This window comes from Neopelma chrysocephalum, unplaced genomic scaffold, assembly GCF_003984885.1.
Source record: "Neopelma chrysocephalum unplaced genomic scaffold, ASM398488v2 Primary Assembly neopelma1_43, whole genome shotgun sequence".
In the NCBI taxonomy this organism is placed as follows: Eukaryota; Metazoa; Chordata; class Aves; order Passeriformes; family Pipridae; genus Neopelma; species Neopelma chrysocephalum.
Window position 1 is genome coordinate 19,405,010 of NW_020897702.1, and position 17,318 is coordinate 19,422,327.

General features: G+C 45.2%; 3 protein-coding genes across 23 annotated transcripts in view; 1 reads left to right on the forward strand and 2 right to left on the reverse strand.

Annotated features, from left to right (window-relative positions):
• DLG2 (discs large MAGUK scaffold protein 2) overlaps positions 1–525 on the reverse strand; it is a 1,039,246-nt gene extending 1,038,721 nt beyond the window's left edge. For 3 of the 6 annotated variants that reach the window (XM_027677513.1, XM_027677512.1, XM_027677530.1), the window contains exon 1: positions 390–525. The gene's annotated coding sequence lies outside the window, so the exon portion shown is untranslated. The remainder of the gene's footprint in view (positions 1–389) is intronic. The other 3 variants (XM_027677518.1, XM_027677515.1, XM_027677514.1) reach the window with 1 other exon arrangement.
• Positions 14–7,403, forward strand: LOC113964824 (transmembrane protein 126A-like). 6 transcript variants are annotated; one of them, XM_027677542.1, is made up of 6 exons: positions 14–114; positions 983–1,142; positions 2,643–2,767; positions 5,698–5,891; positions 6,441–6,555; positions 7,155–7,403. In XM_027677542.1, exons 3-6 carry the CDS (start codon positions 2,652–2,654, stop codon positions 7,354–7,356), a joined length of 627 nt encoding a protein of 208 aa, XP_027533343.1. In that variant the 5' UTR covers positions 14–114; positions 983–1,142; positions 2,643–2,651; the 3' UTR covers positions 7,357–7,403. The 6 variants fall into 6 exon arrangements, with proteins under 6 accessions (XP_027533343.1, XP_027533340.1, XP_027533341.1 ...); XM_027677539.1 differs by lacking the exon at positions 14–114 and adding an exon at positions 651–767 and having other exon boundaries at positions 978–1,142; XM_027677540.1 differs by lacking the exon at positions 14–114 and adding an exon at positions 651–767.
• On the reverse strand, positions 3,642–14,615 carry CREBZF (CREB/ATF bZIP transcription factor). 11 transcript variants are annotated; one of them, XR_003533297.1, is made up of 4 exons: positions 13,594–14,615; positions 12,867–12,944; positions 11,448–11,518; positions 3,642–3,755 (listed from the first exon to the last, which is right to left on the reverse strand). XR_003533297.1 is itself a non-coding variant. In XM_027677537.1 (3 exons), exons 1-2 carry the CDS (start codon positions 14,496–14,498, stop codon positions 12,896–12,898), a joined length of 954 nt encoding a protein of 317 aa, XP_027533338.1. In that variant the 5' UTR covers positions 14,499–14,615; the 3' UTR covers positions 10,500–11,518; positions 12,867–12,895. The 11 variants fall into 11 exon arrangements, 2 of the variants coding, with proteins under 2 accessions (XP_027533338.1, XP_027533337.1); XR_003533299.1 differs by lacking the exon at positions 3,642–3,755 and adding an exon at positions 6,476–6,570; XR_003533294.1 differs by lacking the exon at positions 3,642–3,755 and adding exons at positions 6,490–6,570; positions 8,722–8,827 and having other exon boundaries at positions 11,448–12,944.
• Between the last annotated feature and the right edge of the window lie 2,703 nt (positions 14,616–17,318).

The following is a 17,318-nucleotide window of genomic DNA, read 5'->3' on the forward strand; positions in this document are numbered from 1 at the left end:
CACCCCTCCTTCCTTCCCCCGGCTCTCCCGAACCCAAGGGGGACTGTGCTGCGTTCTGAGGCGAGACAGGGCACAGAGGCTGGCTGGGTCGGGGGAGAGTGGGATGGGGCGCAGGTGAGCTGGAGGAGCCGGGCTGGGTTGAAGGACGAGGACAATCCCCCCAGAGTTGCCGAAGGACAGGCGGGACGCAACTGCGGGATGAAGGGGGAGACGGCGGTGGGGCGGAGCGACACGCAGCCGGGGCGAAGGGCACTCGGAAGGGCGGGACGGGCAAGGAGCACAAAGGAGCCGGCAGCGAGGGAAGAGGGCGACGGGTGGGAGGGGCGGGGGGGCTGAGGGGGGCGGACGGGGAGAGGGCGCGGGCTGAGGGGAAGGGGTCAGCGGGTTACCCCGAGGACTGGGCCTCCCCCCGCCGCAGGGAGGGGGAGTCCCCGCGTCCCGGCCGCCGGTGCAGGGTCCGCGCTCAGCCCTGCCGCCATCGAGGAGCCGCCGCCATTCGCCGCCCCGGCAACCACAGCCGCGCTCCGCCCCCGGCCCGCGCCCAATCGGCCGCCGCCATTCTGGGCCGACGGACAGCCGCCCAATCGGAGACGGCTTCTGAGGCCCCTGGGTCATGTGAGCGGGCAAGATGGCGGCGCCCACGAGGAGGGCGTGAGGTGGGCGGAGCCATGTTGTGAGCGTCGGGAGCGGCCCGACGGGGGCGGCGGGGCCGGGTGTTCCCGGACAGCTCAAGGTCGGAGCCGGACCTCGGCGGCGTGGTCGGGAGGGTGAGCGCGGTGCGGGGGCGGCGGCTGGTAAGGCTGGTGTTTGAAGGTCGGGGGTGAGGGCTCTGTCCTGAGCCAGGGGCTTTGCAGGGCTTGGGGGCCTCCAGCGGCGTGCGAAGATCAGGGAGAGATGCGTGTGCAAAACGTGTGCGAGGGTCGGGGAGCGGTGGGTGGTTACAGCTCTGTGACGCTGGGTCTGTGCATTACCCAAAGCACAGGTTTGGGACTCTCCTGAGACGGCCTAGAGTGATCCCGGTGAGATCCTGCGCGCTTGTCCTGCTTTCTCCGTTCCTGCATCCTGCCAAGCCTCAACCGGAACAGGCACAGTCCTATAGAAGGGCTTACGACTCAGCCTTCACGTCATAAAAGTAACTTAAGGTAGGTATGACTGGCAAAGGGAGTCTGGGAGAATTTCCTCTGGGGTTAAATATCTAGAAAACAAGCATTTGGATCACTAAACACCAGGTTTAATCAAGAGTTTTTGGCATGGGTGACCTCAGCTGGTTGCCACTTAGCCACCAAGATGCTGTGTCGCTCCCCCTCCTCAACACGACAAGGAGGAGGTATGAATAAAAGCTCATGGGTTGAGATAAGTAGAGGGTGATCACTCAACAATTACCATTATGGTCAAAATAGAGTAAACATTGGGAAAATTTAGTATATTGTCACTCAAATCAGAGTAGGGTAATGAAAAACAAAGCCAGATCTTTAAAACACCTTTCCTCCATCCCTCCTTTCGCTCCTCATTTTCTCTATCTCCTCCTTCTGAGCAATGTAGGGAGGTGGGGAATGGGGGTTGTTGTAGTCAGTTCATCACGTTGTCTCTACCACTCCTTCCTCCTTGCACTCTTTCCCTTCTCCAGTGTGGGATCTCTCCCACAGGAGTTCTCCACAAACTTCTCCAACTTGAGTCCTTCCCACAGGCTGCAGTTCTCTATGAAATGCTCCATTGTGGGACCCTTCAACAGGGTGCAGTCCTTCAGGAACAGCCTGCTCCAGTGTGGGTCCCCCAGAGGCTCACATGTCCTGCCAGGAAACCTGTTCCAAAGTGGGCTCCTTTTTCCATGGGGCCATAGGTCCTGCCAGGAGCCTGCTCCAGTGCAGCTACCCACAGAGTCACAGCCTCCTTCAGGCTCTGGCATGGTATCCCCGAGGGGCTGCAGGTGGATATCTGCTCTACTGTGGACCTCCATGGGCTGCAGGAGCACAGCTGCCTCACCTTTGTCTGCACCATGGGCTGCCGGGGAATCTCTGCTCCAGCACCTGGAACAGCTCTACCTCTCCTGCTCCACTGACCTTGGGTGTCTGCAGGGCTGTTTTGCTCACATTTTCTCACTCCTCTTTTCCACCTGCTCCTGGGCAGTAGTTTTTACCCTTTCTTAGCTATGTTATCTCACAAACACTGCCACTTGTTGAGGTTAGGTTTAGACTTGGCCAGCGGCAGGTCCATCTTGGAGCTGACTGGAACAGCTCTGACAGACATGGGGGAAGATTCTGGCATCTCAGAAGCCACCCCTGCAGCCCCCCAGCTACCAAAACCTTGACACACAAACCCAATACAACTGATGTGGTATATAAGTCTCTGGCTAAGGGTACCAATAAAAAAAGTCCTTATGTGTGGAGTATAAAAGCAGAGTAGGTATCTTCGTAATTTCTTTAAATCTTTACAAAGTATGGATTTATTTGTTTTTTTTTTCCTTTCACCTCTTTTTGACAGTTAAATCAATTTAAACCTGGAATATTGCCATGCAAAATAGGAAATACATTTGTGATTCATGGTGGCAAAGAGTCTAAATGTTTATTTGATTCATACTGGGGCTATGTAACTTTGGGGTTTTTTTGTTTGTTTGTTTTGTTTGTTTTTTCCTTATGATCCAGGACTCCAAAATGACAGGAAGAGAGTTTCTTGAACTAGATTCTCCACAGCAGAGTCTATTTTTGGAAAGACTCAAGCAGATGGAAATCATACAAAAGATGTTAAATGAGCTTCCTAAAGCAGATCAGTAAGTGCTGGTAAAAAAATGAAGATAAGTGCATCAAACATGTCGAGTCGTTTGGAGGCTTTTCTTTTTCCTTACTCTCATATTACAAATTTTCTTTGCAGTTACAAAAATACTTAATTGTGAAGATACTTGTTAGTGCCCAGAAGAGAGAACTTGTTTTATGTTTTTCCAATATGGTTAGTTCAGTGTTAGCTCTGGTCCTGTTTCTAGTATGTGCTCTCCAATGCTTAGGGTTCTGGGATGGCTGATTAGCCCGGACTGGCTGTGAGCATTCACATAGTCCTATGCTAGAACTAATACATTTTCTAGGAAATGAAATCTGATTCTGCTGGAGTCATCTTGTGTCCAGCAGGACTGGCCTGGGGCCAGAACTGAGTGAGTGTCAGCCTGCTTGTTTCTGCATTTCATTCTGCACTGCTTCCCGTTTCAGGAAGGCGAGACTGAGGTATCCAGGTGGTGGTGGAGGAGTCAGCTGGAGTCCTGCAGGCTCACCAGCAGGGTTCTGTGCAACACAAAGTCAGCTAAATGCTTTCTGGGCCTTACAAATGACCTTTTTGTTTTGTGATACTGCATTTCACTGCAAAATATTACTGGACCTGAGCTGGTTCTTTTAGGAGCCATTTGAATGTGTGTATCAGCTTGGATAAATTCTGTATAAATAAGAGGAATTGGAAGCTTATTTTATTTATATATATTTTTAATAGGACTGAATTGCTGGCTAAACAAACTGCTGGTAGTAACACAGGGCCTCCCCACACAGGTGAGAAAACAAAGGGTGCAACTTTGCATAGGATCTGCTGCCCTCACATTCAACTTGCAACACTCCTTCTTCCTCAGGAGAGCAGGGGAGGCAGATAACCTCAGTAGTGATGTGGTAACATCTGGATAGAAACTGTGATACTTAAGGACTTCTGGGCCTTGGAAAGAAGTAGCTGGCAGTCCTGGCAGGACTTTAGGCTTGTATATCCAGAGGGGAGGTCACTAATGGCTGGAAGGGAACGGCAAACACGCTGCAGTCAGACTGAGAGAGTTCCTGTTCACCAAAGCACGTGTTTTTAACACTAGGGAGCTTGTATTTAAAGCAAATAAACAAAACTCCAAACCCCAATGCTTCCATCCTCCCTTTCTTTGCTTCTGTGCAGTGTAGCAGTTCTGTACTTCACCACACCTAAGCAGTTTCTGCTGGTCCTGAGTACATTAATTTGATCTGGTTTGGATACTTAAATATGCTGCTAAAATTTTAATCTCTGTCCTCCACATTTATGGATGTGCCCACCTGCGTTTCACTGCCTGTGACTGTAAACATCCCAAGAGAATGAAATGGCTGCTTTGCAGCAAGTACTCCGTGGACATTCTGAGAGTGATGTCCAGAATTGGGAAAATGGGGATTTGAAAAGCAAATTTCTTTTTAAAACAAAGCACAAAAAAAAAGAATAGCTCTTTAATAAGGGGTAAGAGAAGAGATCTGACAAGTAAAGTTCTTTTGCTCTCTCTATATAGCAGCAGAATTGAAATGTTAGTAGCTTATTTTCATCTTTGAAAATCTAGTATATATTGGGAACTAAGGTATTTTCCTATTCAAAATGAGAAATTATTGGCATCTTTAATGTCAGATGTTTTAAGTTTTGCACATCTCTGAAGTATTTTCTGTATGATTTTTTCAGTGCTTAATGTTATTCTAAGCATTAAAATGAAGAATTTTAAGTAGACTGTTTTTTTTCATTATGTATTCTAATTGCTGAATGGCTTAAAGATTGTCACTTCTGATAACTACAAGTAAATATGACATTTGGCCTAGCATAAAGTTTGTGATCGGTTAAGTAATTTTTTTTTTCGGGGCTTTAGTGATAAATACAATTTTAAAAAGACACTTTTAACATAATAATATTGGTACAGCCTCAGAATCAGAGTGCCTTCTAGGTAATTGCTTCACCTGGCAATAGTTGCCATTCTGTGAATTTTAGATTCGCCGAAACCTAAAGCAAAGAGTTGTTTCCACTAACCAGATAGTGCCAGCTATAATGCTAAAGATAATGCACAACTTCCTTCTGTCAGTCAAATGAAGTTACATAAATTTGCTCATCAGGCCTGTAAAATTGGCACGCTTGCCTGTTCCCTCTCTTGTGTTACCTGCTGGGATGTGATGTACTCAAACGGGAACTGTTTGTTAAGATATTAAATGCTGCTGACTCTCTCTGACTGCTTTGTTCTATTCTGCCTTCACCCTATTACAGATTGCAACACGAGTAGTTGCTCTAAACCATATGTTAAAAATATCGTAGATAACAGAATTCAGTCCCTCTGTTATCAAGGGAGAAATAGAAGCTCCAGTTCTGTAAACCAGTACATTGGACTTCTATAGCCTTTAACTAGCAAGGTAGGACCTTAAATCCACACAAGGAAAGCTTACAGCCCTTCAGCATGCAGGTTCACTACAAATGATCGCCAGCAGCTGCTGAGATCATTATTGCAAAGTCTGAGTTATCCCACCTGATCTGTTCTGTAAGCTCTTATGTTGAAACTAAACCTATACTTTTGGTATGCAGGCTAAAAACATGGCTGATTACAGGAGCTACCTGTGATTCTATATATATATTTCTTAATTTCTTTTCAGAAAACATTCTCCTTAGAAACATGCTGATTAGGAGAGCAAATTTAGCTCAAGCTTCCATTAGCTGTAATAAACTAAAAAAAAATTGTAGAAAAGGCTTCTCAGCCTTTCTGTCATTTCACTCTTAAAGTGTGTGTAAACTCGGGCATGTAACAAAGGATGCTGTGCTGGTTGCTTTTGAAAGTAGTTCCTCTATTTTGCACTTGTGAGAGATTTACCTCTCTTACCCCTTGTTGTAGGATATTCAGAAAAGAATTGTAACACTGAATAAACTGTTTTACGGTTCTCAATTGCTAAAATGACTTTTCTCCTTTCACAGGAACCTTTGTAATCATGGATCATACTTCCTAGCAGCAAATTCAAGCTTATGTGGCTTAGCAGCAAATAATTTCTTCAGGAACATCCTAAATATCAGAAGGGCTTTCTTGGTGTCCACTGTGCCAATGGCTGTTATTCCATTTCTTTCAACAACAGCAGTTTATGAAGTTTTTGTGCGTGGCCCTTTATTTTCAGGTAAAAAACTCTTTATTCCTTGTTTTCAAAAGGGCTTTGCTTTCTGTTCACAACATAACACTAGAGGAGCTTTTCTTCCCTACAAAGCAGTGCTCTTGAACTGTTGTGGTCTTGAAAAACCTCAGTTTGTAAAGCAGGGTTTGAAAAACAATGCATTGGGCAGCAGTGAGTTCTTGAGGTGGAGTGGGAAAGGAGATACATGTTTATGTAGATTTATAAAAATAATTCTGTTACACATTACTTGTTTTTAGATTTTTCACTCAAAGTCATGTAAAAGCGACTGCAACAAAGCAGCTCAGTTTCCCCCGTCTGTACAATTTTATTTGAAGGTCAGCTTTAGAGTGATAAATTCTTTGTGGGTTGAAATGGGAGTTTTGTGTTGTTGGTTTTTTTTTGCAAAAGGAAGAGTCCTCCTTTCATAATTTCTTGCATGCCTGTACAGCGTGGCAGTTTCTGTCAAGGGCCTCTTTCCACGTTCTTGCACACAGCTTATAAATTGATGGGGTGGAGCATGTGTGCATATTGACTGAAATATTGTTTGCCGTGCAGGTCAGCTGAACTGTGAGGTCTGTGCTGTGGTCAGAGGAGGATTAGTAGGGGCTGTTGTGGGTGCTCTCTATCCTGTTGTCCTGGCTCTCCCCTTGAACGCAAGCCTTGCAGCCAGGTACGTCTTATTAACCTGTAATAAGTGAAATGTATTTATTGGTTAAATCTTCCGTTCTCAGAGTAAATTTTGTGGAATTTAAGTCTGTACACACCTGTCTTCTTGTAGGCATGTAGTACATGGGGAGGGGATTTATATTAAGGTCATCTAATTACAAGGTGACGTTCATAAGAGCTACACCAAGCCTCCAAAATTAAACAAGATCTGCAAAGCAATCCACTGTGAAGCACTTGTATTGAAGTGGAACCCTACAAGCCACCCAGGATATGCCTGGCTGTGGGCAGTGGTGGCTGCCATCTTGCCAAGCAGTGAAGATGGCCGGACAGCTGAGAGACCTCAGTGACCCTGGGCAGTGCCTGGCAGCCAAACTCCCTGGCAGGTGTCGTTCTCTGTAATTCAGAGCACAGCGAGGCTTGGCGAGACTCAGTACAGGGTCAGGATGTTTTATAGCATTTATCCAGAGAGCTCAGTACCACCAGGTGAATTTAACTTAGGAGAGGAAGGAGAAAATTACTATCTACCTAAATATTTATAATATTAAATCTTGACACTTGCATGGCAAAAAGAAGTAAGTTTCTACCACTGTTTATGTTGTTTAGGTACATGTCATCTCCCTTGCCAGGGAAAGAAAATGCATTACGCTACTGGCTCACAATCATTCAGCCTGTCTTTAGAAAGACAAGTCTGGGTGTACTGGTACAGGGTCTAACTGGATTATATCTTGCCACTAAACACCACGGAATATATGTCAAAATACTACAGCAGATGCACCTTAGCAGGGATCCTGAAGAGCTACAATAACTTTTCAATTGCCTTGGATAAGTAACCATAATAAACAAGGAAAAGAAGTTGTTGCTTTCTGTCTGTTTTTAAAAGAAAAACAAAGACTCTGCACTGACATTTTTCAAGTTTTGAACTTAAATGCAGGTTAAGATTTTTGTTATGCCCAGCTTAGAGTATACAGCTGAATAACAGCATTATAGACAGGTGTGCTTGTTGGGAAATGGGGGGGGAAAGCATTTATACTGCCTGCTTAGTGTTTGGCTCTCAGGTGATGCTACGTCTTTTAGAAGCTCTTAAAATGAGTATTCTTGAAAAAGGAGGCTTTTTCTTCATAATGCAAACTACTGAGATTTTTTTTTTTTTTAAAAAGGGGGGATCATGGCAAGGGTTTTCTAGATACTCCTCAAAATCTGAGTATTCTTCTCCCTTTTCTCCATTCTGCTAGCACAAAATTTCTGTCACAAGATTACCTCCTTTAGGCTGTTAGGAGGGTCCCACTGCACACCGAAGAGAACACTGTTATCACACAGCAATCAGAGTGATAGTCGTGTCAGGCTTCCCAGCATATGTATCAAGCAACCAAAAAACAATCTAGTCAGAGCACACTTTATCCTTGTTTTGCCTTGAAATTACTCTTTTCCTGAAGGATGGAAGTGTGTCAAGAGGCCTCTGAGGGCTGGTGTGATATCTCAGCTACCTCAAGTTCTAAGATCAGTGGTCTAAAGTAATGCATGTACGAGTCAGGCATGTCTTCACATTGGTGACTGTACTGGTTCTAGAGCAATATAAAGTGCCAGGAGGAATTTCTTCACAGAAGGCGTTGTTAAGCATTGGAGTGGATGGCCCAGGGGGAGGTGGGAGGCACCATCTCTGGAGGTGCTCAGGAAATAACTGGATGTGGCACTTAGTGCCGTAGTCTAGTTGAGAAGCTGGTGATTGGTCAAAAGTTGGACTCCATCTTTTCCAACCTAAATGATTCTGTGATTGTAAAAGCTGTACAGTTACTGGTCAATTCATGTACACTTTAGTAAAATTCTAGTATCCCCTGAGATTCATGTGGAAATATTAATTAGAATTAAAGAATTCAGCATTGAGACTAATTGAATTGGGTTAAAAGTTATGCTGTAACACTGATGAAAAATATATTAAGGAGTTTCATCATGTTTATCTACCTTTTCCTTAACAATCTGTCATTAGAGCAGGAAAATCACCCACTCTATTTCTCTATAACCAGCAGTAGCAGCCTGATTTGTAGAGGGAAGCAGCAAACACAGACTACCTGTTTTTACACAGAGATAATTCAGTTTCCCTTGATTCAAAGTATTGCTGTGTCATATGGGGTTCCCATACTGGTCTGCATCTAAACAGAGAGCTTGGCCTTACCTTAACCACCCTGACTTTGGAGATTCTCACGGAGCAATTATTTTACATGACAGTGAATTGTCATATCTCCAGAAGCCATCAGACTTTAACCAACAGAACCACTTACCTGCGATAATAAAAAACATAAAATAAAGGTGTTATTTTGCAGTAGTATCTTTAAGAATGACTGGCTCAGTGATTATTGCATCCATTTATGATGCTGGATATCAACTTTACAATCTATTCCACAGCCCTCTGCAAATGATGCGCCCATCTTCCTGGTACACACCCTAGCCCTGCTCTTGGCATCCTCCTGCTAATGAGCACAGAATCATTTCTCCACAGAAATTATTTCCCCACATCTACATATCCCACTTCAACTAGGCGTAAAACTGTAGAATCAGCAGCTGGCAATATGCAATTTTGGTACAGGGTGTTCTTTAAAGTGAGTCCATTTGAACAGCTCCCATACCTAACGTATCCTTCAGACATTTTACAGTCTAATAGTAAATAGTAAATATAACCAGAATATTGCTGATTCCAGCAGAAAACCTCTTTAAAAGCTCTAGAAAACACAGGATTTTAAAAATCAGTAAATGTACAAAAGACCTTTATGTTTTGCAAAAGATTCCTCTGTTTCACAGGGAAAACTGATTATAGTTTTGACAAATGGCATGAGAAAGCTGATAATCTGGAAGTACAAAGAGATGCCAAGTGTTGGAACAGGGTTTCCTGCACTTCCTCTGGTATCATCTCTCCAGGCATCTACAGATTGCAGAAGCACTGATTTTTTTTTTCCTGCTGCAAAGCTCTTCAGAAGAAAGAGAGAAAAGTTAATTTAGAGCAGTACTAAGAGTCACAGCACCAGAATCAAACTATAAAGGACTAAAGGAGAACTGAGCATTAAATTGTTTCTTATTTAAATATTTCCAATGCTTCTTTGGTTGACTCTGGGGTGGAGAAATACTGAAAAATGTAGGTAGCGTAGCTACACAGCTGAACACTGGCACCACTTAGTTCTGTGGTACGAAAGTTTAACAAACACATATTCCAGTGCTGAACAGGGTACTTTCTACAACTACAGGCCAAAAAGGCTGAGCATGCCAGTATGCTTTTAAATTTTTACACTATTTTTAGTGAAACGTTCCTTTTCATCAAGCTGCAGACCACTTTCACTAGAATGCCTGCATGTGGAAAGCGCTGTTTTAAACTGTCCTACAAATAAAGCATTTAAGATGAACAGAAATCAAAAAGTACAGTGCATGGCTCACTCTGGAGCTCTGAAAATGTTCTGTCCTTTCAGCAACGTCAAACCTTTTGTTTTAAACACTCACTCCAGTGTTTACTGTGGAAATACAAATTTGATGAGGTTGTGATTTTACAACATATTATTAACCAGTCATCAAACTTCAGTGCCTAAAAATAGGACAGAAAGCAGGAAGATGCCAACAGACCCCGGAAGGGTTTATGTAAGTATTTTACTCCTCCATGGTATGTTGATCAAACATATCCATATTTAAAAAATTAAGAAAAACAACTATAAAATACAAGAAGTGCTGATTCTCAGAAGTACAGCTCTACCCACAGTTCAAGGAATAACACCTTTGTCCCTACCACAAAATTATCTTTCAATACAGATGAGCAAGAACATTTGTCTTGCACACCCTGATCCATTTTATCTTTTCAGTGGATGACCCACAAAGAGAGCAGAAACAGCATTTTCATGTTTTCCCACTTTGTTTAATGAACCAAGACATTAATGAGAAGAAAAAGATGAAAAAACATTTGAGCCCATAAACTGAAAGATCAACAAGTCTGATTTTATTATGATATTGTATTCTTATCTGGATGGCACATAATTACAAGGAAACATTTACAATATATTTTCAAGTATTAAGTTTTTTCATTTCAAGGCTTTCAGTTCAAAAAGCTACATTAATAATACACCATACAGATAGTACAGTCAAGAGTTTCAAATAGCTTCCTCCCCACTATTTGGTTTAAATATGATTCAGTAGGCACTACAAATGCCTGCAGCCACTGACTTTCTTGGGACTTAACCTTGTTCTTGTACCACAATACATCATTTTGCATGTCAGAAAATCAGCTGCTCTCAGACACAGCTCACAAGTCGTGTCACGACAGAGCAATGTGCGGGTTCACACAGAGACCAGAAGAACTGAGTCCCTGACCCTGCCATTTAGCAGTGATGCGACAAGAAAGAATGCATATTTAACTTAAAAACCACTTCTACACTGAAGTAACTGTGAAAATGCCACTGTAACATCCCATACTACATTAATGTTTTTCTTTTTGTCAATAAACTGCAAAATAAAGCATGTTCATGAAGTCTGAGCTAGGCAGGTTGAGCCTAGGTTGAATCTAAATTATTTCCATTTTGCATTATCAGTCAGTGCAGGTCCTGGTGGTTAACTCTGACTCCTGTGGCACGGGTATAACCCATCACTTACAGCAGTTACCCAGTCTAAGACTGAAACTTTGAACAGCCCTGCTGATCCACCACAGAGGTGTAAGGTAACACATATCCCACTAAGTCTCTTTTGTGCTGGCAATATACCCTGAACAGATGGAATTCTACATACAGTGGAGTAAAACCTGTTTGATAGGATATTGCCTTTAAAAAAAAAACTCGAATGACAGTAAATGATCCCAGCATTCAACTTTTTTCTTTTTAACCAAAGACAGCAAAAGCCCTGTTACCTCTTTATTCTCATTTCTTATACTACCTTTTAAAATAAAGCAGGAAATGTGGCCAGCAGCTGGTCCCGTCTCTTCTGCCCCAACACAGCTGAATCCACTTTAGCATAAAGAAAAACAAGGATGCTAAATACACATATACTTTATCACACAGTGATGTTTCACAAAGAAAATCAAACTCCTTTTACACTGATGAACATGTGATAGGGTCTAGCACCAATGAAGCAAATGACAGGGAGAAAACACTTTCACCTACTTAGCCTTAAACACAAAATTTAAGGCTTTAAGAAACAGTATTTCAGAACCACTAAATAGATTTTTTTCTTAAGAATTTAATAAATGAAACTGATCTGGAAAGTATTCTTTGTGAAACCTCACTTTACATATTATCATTTCCACAATCCTTCTTCCCCCAACTGACATACATTTAAACAACCTAAACATTATAATACAACTGAAAAAAGAACCCACTCATCTTTCGTGATAGGGAGAAACACTGACTACTACAAGAAAACACACATTATTTGTTCATCAAACTATTCTTTCTCCTATCTCAGTTAATTGTGGAGCATTTTTCAAATCATTAGCCTCAAGATACATATTTGCTCATCTCCAAACTGTGCTTAATTGTATCAAGTTATAGATTTCTGGATACTGTAAGAGGCTAAATTAAGAACTCTACAGTAAAATTAAGCACATGCATATACACGCAATATTTTTTAGACTTTAAAGCTACTCTGAAGTAACACAGGAATTTCAGTGTGCATGGGCACAGATATTTACTTAAGGGAAGATAAAGTAACGAGTTACTTCGATGCACTGCATTCTTCAAACCCAGTTCTCGTTAGAGGTCCATGCAAAAGACTGACTCCTCTATATGAGGATTCCACTGTACAGATTTAACTAGTGTTCAGGTTCTGTTTAATCAGGCATAACCTTGCATCATGAATTAGAGCAAACTAGAGAACGACTTTTGAAAGGTACTGTGCATCCCTAACACTGGACAGTATTTTAAACTAACAGGTCACAAATTTATTTTTAAATTAATTTAAAAAGCAATGTACTTACACTTTTGGGATAGTCCCCTGTGATTAAAGCTATAAATGCACATCCCCTTTATTAGCATATTTTCCCTTTTCAGCTCATCAGATACTTGGTTTAATACCAAATTTCTATTTCAAATGGCATGAGCATTTTTTTAATTCCAAATGTAGCTGTGTGTTGGCTATGTAGTGAATGTATCAGTTTCAAAAAGGAAAAGGGGAAAACAGCTAATGAGAATGATGTGATTGTAGCTTTCACGATTAGTTACCATTGAGAGCTAGAAACATTTCGGCAGAGTAGGCCAAGGACCAGAGAAATTATTTCCTGAACCAGTCAATACAAGAGACTGGGATAAGCAAAGCAAGCTGTCTGATACCGCATTATGGGAATATATTGATCCTTACCAGGTTGCGAGGTGGAAAACGACTGTTCTTTAACCCCTACACAACGGAGCCTGGCAGGGCAAGCACCTAAAAGAGAAACTGTCAGAGAGGTTTTAGTAGTAATGTATAACTGAGATGCAGTACAATTTTATATGCATGCTTTCTTTTGCCGATCATTACTATTTTCTTAAGTCTGTCCAGTGACGATGGAGTTTTTGGTTTGGTTTTCTAAGCAAGCATTTTCGGCTCCTCAGGAAAGCAGGCTAGACATTATCTGACTCAAGACCGGGTAGTCAGCGTTATCTTTACTGCGAAGCGGAGCCGAGCACACCTTCATGCATCGGGTCGGCATGATCTTTTCACCCAAGTGCTGCGACCGGGCTCTGGCGGCACCTCCGCGTGTGCACCACGCGTGTCAGTCTGCACGACCATTGTCGCACTGCTGCACACAGCTCTGCGCGACTCCTAACGCCAAACAGGCTCACACCACTACCGTCCACACGCCAGATTCACAGCACCTTGAACCAAGGCCACCGTCTGGCTCCCAACGTGCCGTTCGAGAGGATTTTTTTCTGTTACCCTGGCCACTTAAGTGCCAGGTCCCCCTTCTCTGCATCTCCCCCAATACCACCCCATCACCACTGTATTGATTCTTTTCCTCCGCACCATCGCCTGTTTCCTCCGCCGCGACGCGAGGCCCTTAGGGGTGAGAACCCCACGAGTACTTGCAGCAGGTACTTGACCCTACATTTTGAAGGAGGCCGCTGCCCGCCGAGCACAGATGGAGCAGAACTCCACCGACACCTGATCCCGGTCCACGTGCAGGCAGATCCCGCCGGGGGCCGCCCACTCCTCCTCCACCTCAGTCCCCACGGCCGCCTCCTCCAGGCCGCGGGGCTGGGAGCTGGGCAGGGCGTAGTCGTGGTCGCTGCTCTCGCCAGCGGGCAGGAGGTGCTGGTGCTGGCGGCGGGGGCTGCCCGCGTCCCTGAAGAGGCTGGTGCTGAGCTGCAGCCCGCCGGCGCGGGTCCCGGCCAGGCGGCTCAGGAGCTGCCCCAGCGCGCTCTGGTTCGCCAGCACGGCCCGCAGGTAGCTGCTCTCCCGCTCCAGCTCTCGCAGGCGGCGGCTCAGGCCGCGGTTGCGGTCCCGCAACTGCCGGTTCTCGGCAGCCAGGCCCTGCAGGCGGCTCTCCAGCCCCAGCACGTACTGCTTCTTCTTCAGCCGGTTCAGCCGCGCCGCCGCCGCCGCCTTCAGCCGGCTGCCGGCCCCGCCGCTCCGCCGCCCGGGCACCGCTGGCCGCGAGCCCTGGCCCGGCGGGGGCAGCGGCTCCGGTTCCTCACAGAAACAGCCGCTCAGCTCCGCCTCCAGGTCCCAGTCCGGCCGGGCCGCCTCCAGCAGGTCTCCCAGCTCCAGCCCCGGGAACCAGTCCTCTTGCTCCCACACCTCCAGCGGGCCGCTGGGCGCCTCGGCCTCCTTCTCCTGCCGCCGCGGCTCCGAGGCGCCCGGGGGCTTGGGCCGCGCGGGGCCCGGGTCCCCCTCCGGGCCGACATCCCGCCCTCTCGGGGCCTGCCCCGCTCCGGGCAGCGGCCACACGGCGCCCGAGGGACTGGTCCCGCCGGCCGAGGCCGCCAGCAGCTGCGTGAGACTGTGGCGCATGGCGGGCGCGGGCCCGGCGGGACGGGAAGGGACGATGCCCGAGGGCAGGAACCGGCGCGAGGCTGCGGCCCGGCGCTCCCGGCGCGCGGCCTGTCGGGAAGCGGCGGGAGGGGGCGCCGCGCGCCTGCGCCCGCGCGCGGGAAAGCGGCGGCCGGGAAGGTGGAATGGCGGGGGCGGGGAGGGGTGAGGGGAGCCGTGTGTGAATGGGTGCGGAGGGCATTTCAAACTGGGGAAAATGTAAACATTTTCTAAAGAAAGGATGGTCTTGGACGTTTGGTCTTTGTACACTTTCAAGCCTAATCAGCGAGAAGGGAGATTTTAATCAGTGAAACGGATAGGCAGCAGGCAAGCCGTCTCTGAGTGATGTCCAGGTGTTAGAAAGACAAATTACTTGTCGGTAGAATTGCTTCGTTAAGCTTTAGGGCTTGACATGCTTCAAGGATCTCAGACATAGGGGGAGGTTAACAGAGCTTGGGAAGAAGGATGTACCACTGATAGCGGACACAAAGAACGCAGAATTTACAGGCCACAAGGGCATCTGGCAGAACTCCCGAGATAAGAAAGAAACCAATAAACCCAACTAGGCAATTGTGCTGAAATCAGCTCTAATTGGGTAAAAGGTAATTCCAGCAGGAGGCAGTCATGACCACTGGCTCACAGCCCACTGACCCAAAAGAAGAGAAAGACTGCGCATGTGGACTAATTGACATGAGGAGCCAGAGAATCATTAACCAATGGAGATAGAATACCAATTAATAAGAGACCTATGTAACTTGAAGCCAATGAACACTAATGCCTTTGTTTGCTAAAATGTATAAATACTTAAAAATTTTGATAGTTGGTGTGCTTGATTTGTGGAACACCACCAAGCACCCAGGGTTCCGCAACTCTGAAATAAATAACATCTCTCTTGAGTGTGTAATTATTGACTTGTTACATTCCATGAATCCAATTTTTGTGGACAACAGGGTGTGTGAGAGTAGAGGGTGGGTGTGAAGGGAGGCGCATGTAGTTGAGGGGGATGAGAAGTGTGTAGGAGATGGGGTTTGGGGTGTATGAGGTGGCGGGGGGGTGTGATGGGTGAGGGAGTAGGGAGGAAGGTCTCTCGCTCATAGACATCAACAAGGGAAGGGAAGGGGCATGTCCCTGGGGACTGCAGCATTTGGGGGCTTTCCCACCACCATGCACAGAGGCCTGTGGGACTGTTCTGTCACACAGTGAGTGGGTGTCCCCTGCCCAGATTTAGAGTATTTAGGCACCTGGTCTCAGACTCTTTTGCAGTGACCGCGGGAATACAGTCACTCTTCCCTGCCTATCAACTGTTTCAAACAGAGCAGCCGGCTCTAGCGCTGCTGTGTTCCTTCCTCAGACCATGAGTCTAGTGTGTAGCCTGGGTCAGTTGGCATTTACACTCTAGATGCCAGCATTGAAATTAAATGTGCGTGTGGCATAGAAGGGGGAAGTATGGTTCAAAAGTAGGAGGATGTAGTCCATAAAACATGTGGAATGACACTTGTAGGAGCCAGGATCAAAAGAAATGCTGTGGTTTGTCATGCAACAGGTAGTGGAGAAATATTCTCATCTGGCTTTGCATGGGTTCAAGGAGAATACAGGGAAGTTCAGAAGACAAGTCTGTTGGCAGCTACTACTTATGTAAAGTCAGAATCACAGAACAGTTTGGATTGGAAGGGACCATCTAGTTCCACTAGATCAAGTTTTTTAAAGCCCCATGTCCTTGAACACTTCCAGGAATGGGGCACCCACAGCTTCTTTGGGAAACCTGTGCCAGAGCTAGAGAATACATCTGGTTCAGTAAGGCCTTGAGATGAACAGGTCATGGGCTGGAAGATCTCCAGACCTGCTGTTTCTGATCACTTCTGTACACAAGATCAATAGATACCAAGTTTGATGTGATGCTGTGGCTTTGTAAATGCTCAGAACCAAGAGATACTCAAGCCCTTATCTAAATCCTTGAGTTATCTCAAGGTATATGCATGTGGCAAAGAACTTGGGGAACTCCAGAGGCAGCTGCCTACAGCCCTGGTGGGAGATTGGCCCATTATGTTTTGTTGGTTTTTGTTTGGTTTTGGGGTTTTTTTGTTGGAGGCTTAAAGAGCAGCAGATGAAACTCAGCAGCTAAAAACTATCTCCTTGCCTAGGAGACAAGCAAGAGAGAGTGGGAGGTCTCTGTATCCCAGAGTGCTGACAGGAAAGATTTTTTTTTTTGAAAAAACTGCCAGACATGCACAAAATGGAAGGGTGTATCACTAGTTTTCTACAGAAAGCACCTAAAACCACAAAAAAAATCCTGGCAGAACATCCAGAACCTCAATCTGTTTCAGAGATTATTGAAATCACCCAAAAAACTTGACAATTTATTTTGAGGTGAATGGGCATATAAATAATGCTATTGAATTAAATAAGACTAAAACAACTGCAGAAAACTACTAGAAAACTGCAGTACAACTACTAGAAAACTATACACGGTAATTTGCTTGGGCATCAGTTGTGTTTTACTTGTTCTTGTATTTAACCTGTTAAGTTCCTGAATTATGACTGTTTATGATGGAGACATTGCAAGGTGGGATTTCTTTCTTGGAGTCTCAGTGTTGCCTCTTACATGCCCAACCTCTGTTGAACTTCAAGGAAGGATCAAAGACAAAAGGCTAAGAGTTTGAGCTTTTGGCCATCTCGAAAAATAAAGTGCTTTTAACTGTAAAAAAAAAAAAAAAAAAGAATACCTATGTTTCAGCAGAGGTTAGGAGCAACCTGGTAAAATTCCTATTTTACGTTTTCCACACTAATGAATACCCGTTCAGA

Excerpts from the sequence above, each read along its gene's own strand:
- CREBZF (XM_027677537.1), bottom strand. The coding sequence starts at position 14,498 with ATGCGCCACAGTCTCACGCAGCTGCTGGCGGCCTCGGCCGGCGGGACC. Across the intron at positions 12,945-13,593 it reads GCAGCGGCCTCCTTCAAAAT|TTTCTCTTTTAGGTGCTTGC; the intron begins GTAGGGTCAAGT and ends CCTCTCTGACAG.
- LOC113964824 (XM_027677542.1), top strand. The coding sequence starts at position 2,652 with ATGACAGGAAGAGAGTTTCTTGAACTAGATTCTCCACAGCAGAGTCTA. Across the intron at positions 5,892-6,440 it reads GCGTGGCCCTTTATTTTCAG|GTCAGCTGAACTGTGAGGTC; the intron begins GTAAAAAACTCT and ends TTTGCCGTGCAG. Across the intron at positions 6,556-7,154 it reads AACGCAAGCCTTGCAGCCAG|GTACATGTCATCTCCCTTGC; the intron begins GTACGTCTTATT and ends TATGTTGTTTAG.